A 6,450-nucleotide genomic window follows, 5' to 3' on the forward strand; every position below is an offset into this window, starting at 1 on the left:
AAAGTGCAGTAGAAGAAAAATAGATAGCTACATAGGACTTTTAAAGTGGCCGAGAAAAAGGGCAAAAAAAGGACCCGCGTGACCGTTTGGAGAATATATCGTTTAAATTTGAAAAGGGGTGAAATGTCATTTTTTCCCCCTCTAACTTTACTTAAAATATCAAATATTCCCACCAACTTTAAAAAATAGACATTCTTCCCCTGCTATCACAATTTAAATTTTTTATGCCTATTTAGTCTCTAAATTATCAAATTTTGCCTTCTTTACTTTATTTTTTATAATCGTGAATTTTTTTTCCCTTTTTTAATCTATGTTATGAACTTAAAAATAGGACAAAATAGATCTTATTTCTAAAATAAAACTAGTAAGCAATCACATTTATGTTTTATCTATATCTATTTTAAAAGTAGAAATTAAAATCTTGAATTACAAAAATAATCCTATAAAGCAGAAAACAAGAATAACAACATACCCAGTGAAATCCCGCATGGTGGGTTTGGAAAAGGTAGAGTGTACGCAGTCCTTACTCCTACCTTGGGAGGTAGAGATGTTGTTTTTGGTAGATCCTCGATACAAGGACAGAGTGACTATAATAATCTTCAATAAATAAATATATACATTAAAATATTTAAAAAAAAAAAAAGAAAGAACGTAGGAGTGGCATTAACTCAATAGAAACTAAATTCATTTGGTTAATTTAGTACAAGACAGGCTCATCTACTAAATGCAATTTATGACCAATTGTCTATCCAATATACACTTCGTATGAGTGCGCTTGCGCTTGTCCACATTGTCGGTCTTAAATTTGGATAAAGGAGCAGGAAGAGTACGGTAGGCTGATAACTGGCATAAAACTTGTCAATTCAAGATGAATCTTAATAATTAAAAATGATCCTTAACAAGTATTGACATGAGATAACACATCAAGGAGAAATGTTGAGAGACTATTTTTATCAATTAATCAACTCGAACCAAGAGATAACATTTTGGACCTCCATACATCTGTGCCTGGTATAAATGAGTAGCTCAATTAGCTGCAGTGTCATACTCTTTGCATATCCAGTATCCTTCAGGAATCTCTTCTAAGCAACCGTAGTTTATGATAATTACGCTCTCAAGGCATGGGAAAGAATCATCAGTGGCTCTCCAATATTGAAGAGGCAAATTTTCAAGGAGCAACAACTTCAATTAAGTAAATCCTGTCTCTTTTACTTCCTACTCTTGATGCACAAAGGCATAAGCTTTCGATTTCAGCACCTCGAGTCTGAACAACTGGCTAATTATCCTCCATCCTCCGATTGCAAATAAGTGTTGCAAAGAATTCAAACACGGAAGCCTAAAAAAAGAATCAGTCAACTGAGTTCCGAGCAGTGCAATATTTAGCGTCTCTAGTTAATGTCAATATATTAGATTATCTAGGCAAAATCTCCTATTAAATCCCTAGAAAATATTTCTTTTGTGCAACAAGAAGGGATCAACGTAAAAGCACATTGCAAGTTATCTACTGGATACTTGAGAAGATAAATACATCCTTAAAATGGAGATGCCTCATTGAGACGTATTCCCCAATGTCATGTTGTAAAGACATACTCCCAAGGAGATTTTTAACAAAAATACTGATACAAGAGGAGGAGGGCGCATAATACAAATTATTCCCTACATTATCATTGTGGACACCTGAAGAACTGTTCATAGTTCAATGACCCAAAAAGTCCGCAAATTCAGAAATGAGGCTGACACAGGACAGCTGTCAGTAATCATCAGACATGTCATCTTCCTCATCTTCAGATGACATGTCCCGTTCATCATCCTCAAATGACATGTGATGGTTCTAGTGAACGTTTTAATATTAAAAATGACATATTAAAGTTTTCATTAATCTGCATTACTTATTTCTCTTTGTGGCAATTTATGTCTTGTAACTCCTTTTCCGTTGGTAGCCACAAAGAGGCAGCAGGGGTCTCTTAATTTCTTACGGTTTTTTGATGCAATAAAGTGACATTTAAGATCTTCAGTTAGCAGCCATAATAGGCAGCTTTCATTTTTTCCACGTTACTTGGCTGAAATGGCCATTACTTCTTTGGAAACTCATCTCCCCATTATCTCTTTACTACTCCACATTCTCATCATTTTAATACAGCTCTATTTCACCTTTTCATCCAATTTATTACAAGGATGATTTGCTTCACCTATAAATAGTTATCCATTCTTAACTTGTAGGTGTAGAGAAAAATATATGTTTTGGAGAGAACTTGAAAAATGAGGAAAAAAAAAAAGTTTATTAGTTGAAGGAAGGTGTTCTTCTTTTTTGTGGAGCTTTGAACTAACAGCTTATCCAGAGTTTGTTGAGTTATACGACGTGATCGGGCTGTTGTTTCCTGGAGGGAACAAGTCAGAAATATTACTGCTGGACCGATAGATTTGCTGCAGTGGGCTTGAATCTTCTTAAAGAGAGCGAGATATCCGCGCCTCAGCCGAAGACATTTTTGTTTTGTTTTTCAATTGTAATTTTATTATTATTGTATTATCACCAACAACATGTCATCATCCTCTTCCCCGCAAGCCTTAAATGAAAAGTCAAGACCTGCTAGAGAATCATGAGAGAGCTTCACATCTTTAATTTGTCCAGATAATCTACTACTCAAGACTGCGTTGAGGCTAACATAGTTGCACAGCCGCAGGTCAAGTGATACAAGATGAGGACAACTATCAAGAATAGCCTCGAGGCCTTTATTTGTAATACTGTTTCCAATGAGTTGAAGGTGGTGCAAGGTTGGCAGGCTTTTAGAGCCTCTTTATTTGTTACATCTTCATTTTCAAAGAAATCACCTGATCCCATATACAAGGAGTTATTCAATTCAAACGACTTCAACCGTGGGCAAGAGTGCCCAAGAGCTTCAATGCCTCCTGTTGTGATAGTAGTGGGTGCCAGGCTCAGCTCTTCTAACAATGGAGCTTTTGAACTGCTTCAACCAAGCCGTCACATACCATACCATAGCAATATGCAATGCTAAGTCTTTTCAGTTTTCCTGATCTGGTGGACAAAAGCATAGATGACTAAAATGGCAGATTGAACCAAGATCAGCAACCAAAATCCCTTTTACAAAAAAATTGGTGGAAGTATACCACAGGATGAAACTATTTGCTACCTTGCTTATCAACCAAAATAAAAGAGATAAGACAATATGCTACCTCCGCATAGAAAAAAAAAAGTTGTTTTGTGCATTTTCATTGTTTTTATATATACTGCTTTGAATTGTTTGTTCTTGTGCCAAGGGTCTATTGGAAACAGCTTCTCTACCTCCCAAGGGTAGACTGGAAACAGCCTCTCAACCTCTCCAGGTAGGGGTAAGGTCGGTGTATCCTCTACCTCTCCGGGCCCCACTTTGTGGGATTTCACTGGATATGTTGTTGTAGTTGTTTTCTTTCCTTTGAGATAGAGTGGAAAAGGGAAGCAGAGAAACAGTGATTTGGAGGCGAAACAAAAGGAAAAGAGAAAAAAACTGCCACAATAAGGAATTCAGAAACTTAATATAGCTAGAGGCCTAGCACAATTCTTCTCTTTGATTCTGTTGCAATCTGCAAAATAGAAACTTGAAGAAGAAAATAATTGTTCTTTGTTCTTTGAGATGAGGTTGGTTGCTAGCTATCTTATAGAATTATGACTAATCTTCTTTCGTTTTCCCACTAAAGGTCACATGAATGTTGCTCTTAATATTTAAATTGGCAACCAAATGACATTGTTTAGATTCTTGCCTCTGTAGAAGCAACTTACGGAATTCAAAGTGCTTTACGACTAAAAGACTATTGTATAACGAACATTGTTCACACAAGACATTGTGTAAGAGATGTCCAAGACCATGGGGAGCAGGAAATACACTTCACAGATTCCAGGATATGGTGGAAGGTAGATTTCTGGACTAACCAACTGGACATCCAAAGCTCATAGAAATGCATAAACCATGCTCAGTTAAACTTATTTGTGGAGGAATATCAGCATTCAAAGACAAGAACATAGACTTCTTTCTGGTGTATAGGAAATTAAAAGTTCATAGGACATACATTGGATTATGTCAATTTACATGCATGCATTAGCTGAATAGCTCCTAAAACATGGATACGCACAGTGGCGGAGCCAGGATTTTCACAAAAGGGGTTCAAAATATGAAGAAGCAAAACACATGAAGAAGTCAAAGGGGGTTAAACATCTACTATATATACATATAAAATTATTTTAACCATGTATAAACAGTATAATTTTCCGCCGGAACCCCCTTGGCCCTTACTGCTTCCAACCCTGGATACGCGCTCTGTTAAACATCTCTATAAATAAGATCAACAATTAAGAAATTTATAACGGGGCCCTTTCACTTGTATTTAATAAAAAAATAACCCTCTTACCTCTACATTGTTATGCAAGTGAATCATGACTAGGTCTTTTAAATGGTACCACCACCTCTTACCTGGTTACGAATCTATAGCTGGTCTAAGCTCACACAAAAGTGAAGGGTTCATCACTTAAACATGTGGCTATTTGTCTTAAAAAGTATGTCAGGTGATTACTGTTTTCCATTTTAACGATGTGTTCAGTCATACATGTACAAAATAGGACGAATGGAGTAAATTTTTAGGAAATTCTTCCAACTGTTCTCTCCAGTTTAACTCTTATACATGGTTTAGCATATAAAACTATACTAATCTTGTAAGAATTCATCATAAAGTTAGTGTATATAAGTTAAATTCCCCTCCATGTAAATACATGTCAATCTACCACAAACCAGTGCAACCACCTCTGTTATCCTGTTATGAATCTATAGTTGAGCAAAACTCACAGAAAAAGGAAGCATCCAATACTTAAACATGAGCATATTTGTCTTAAAAAGTCTTGTAAGGTGGTTTTTATTTAAACATGTACAAAGTAGGATGAATGGAGTAAATTACTAGGAAGTTCTTCCAACTGTTAGCGAGTTTAACTATAAAGCACCGATAGTGTAACGAATTTTTGCATTATCTGTGCAAGTTAGGATATAAAGCTACACTAATCATGTAAAAATTCATCATATAGTCTGTCTATAAGTCAAATTCCTCTCCATGTAAATACACCCCACCCCAATCCTCCACTAACCAGGAAACTAAACTCTTCCAAATCCCGAAGGAAATTCTAAAAATGACAACCAAAAAAGAACAAACACAAACAAACAATACCCCCCAATCACCACCAACCAGGGAAACCTTGCTAAACTCTTCCAAATTCCAAAATAAAAAAGGGTTGATAGCACTTTTGGTCCCTTAGTTATTGATAAATTATGATTTAAGTTCTCATGATATCTTACTAAGCATATTTAACCTTCAATTACTTGAAATGTGCACTTTTGATCCATGTACTTGTGAATAATCACAAATTTACATACATATTAACCACTTCACTATTTAATTACTTATGTGTTATGTTAAATTTGTATTGTTACTCTATATTTGAGAGTAATGTACTTCTAAGAATAGTCTAAATATAACACATTTCCTTCAAAAATGGACCAAAAACACACATTATAATTAATCGAAGATTAAATGTGTTGAGCCTCGTATCACAAGGACTAAAATTAAAATTTACCCATTAATGAGAGACCACAAGTACTACCCCTTTCATCCATTTTTACTTGTCATTATCCATGTTAGAAAACCAAGAGATAATTTACCATTTCATGCCCATTAACCAAGGAGCGCTTACCTAGAAATGGGTCATATGTGGCGCCAATCCGGATACAATGCGGCTCCAATCAGTGGCGGAGCCACTCATGGCCAAGGGTGGTCACCAGCACACTCTTGGCTGGATATCTGCACATTTTCTTCAAATTGTAAGGCATATTAGACAGGTCTCCATCATTCGACATATTAATAACTCGCCACATGGAAGATTCCTTGCATATTCGCCTCCAAGAAGTACACACTTTCCGTGCAGTTTCCAGTATTTATATTGCCCTGAGCCTTTGTAATATATTCGCCCATATACCTTCCTGCAGTTCTAACCATGGCAGCTTTTTCACCATTGTCGCCTTCTTGGTTTTACCTTTTACTTTTCCCTTCCTATTCATTGTTTTTTTTTTTTTTGGTAGGGTTTGAGTTGCTTCATTGGGAATTGGGAAAGTGAAGAAAAAGAAGAAAGAAAGATAGCATGAGATACCGCTCGTTTGGATATAAGCTGTTTTCAGCTTTTTTAAGTGTTTGACCGGTCAGCTAAAAAACATTTTATGCTTAAATAAGCCCAAAAAATATTAGGCTCGTTTGGCTTAGCTTATCTAAAGGAACTTATAAGCTGCTTTTTTTAAGCCCATCCAAACAGGCTCATAGGCTAGCAAAGTAGAGGAAAAAACAAGGAGTCGTTACCTCGTTTTAATTTAAAAGGGGGGAAATGGTCAAATTTGCCCCTTTATTACGAAAAATGATCAATTT

The 6,450-nt window shown here is 35.9% G+C and overlaps 1 protein-coding gene across 1 annotated transcript; it reads right to left on the reverse strand.

Moving 5' to 3' along the window:
• Positions 1–2,445: 2,445 nt before the first annotated feature.
• On the reverse strand, positions 2,446–6,047 carry LOC132612144 (putative F-box/LRR-repeat protein 23). The gene is made up of 6 exons (XM_060326475.1): positions 6,011–6,047; positions 5,784–5,968; positions 5,126–5,161; positions 4,779–4,811; positions 2,949–3,057; positions 2,446–2,791 (listed from the first exon to the last, which is right to left on the reverse strand). Exons 1-6 carry the CDS (start codon positions 6,045–6,047, stop codon positions 2,517–2,519), a joined length of 675 nt encoding a protein of 224 aa, XP_060182458.1. The 3' UTR covers positions 2,446–2,516.
• Positions 6,048–6,450: the final 403 nt, after the last annotated feature.

This window comes from Lycium barbarum, chromosome 9 (genome assembly GCF_019175385.1).
Source record: "Lycium barbarum isolate Lr01 chromosome 9, ASM1917538v2, whole genome shotgun sequence".
In the NCBI taxonomy this organism is placed as follows: domain Eukaryota; kingdom Viridiplantae; phylum Streptophyta; class Magnoliopsida; order Solanales; family Solanaceae; genus Lycium; species Lycium barbarum.

What these genes read in the sequence shown, in the direction of transcription:
- LOC132612144 (XM_060326475.1), bottom strand. Translation starts at nt 6,047, where the DNA reads ATGGTGAAAAAGCTGCCATGGTTAGAACTGCAGGAAG. An exon ending in TTGGCCATGAGTGGCTCCGC is followed by an intron (nt 5,162 to 5,783) that starts CACTGATTGGAG and finishes TGTCATTTTTAG; the next exon opens with AATTTCCTTCGGGATTTGGA. An exon ending in AGCAGTTCAAAAGCTCCATT is followed by an intron (nt 2,792 to 2,948) that starts GTTAGAAGAGCT and finishes ACAAATAAAGAG; the next exon opens with GCTCTAAAAGCCTGCCAACC.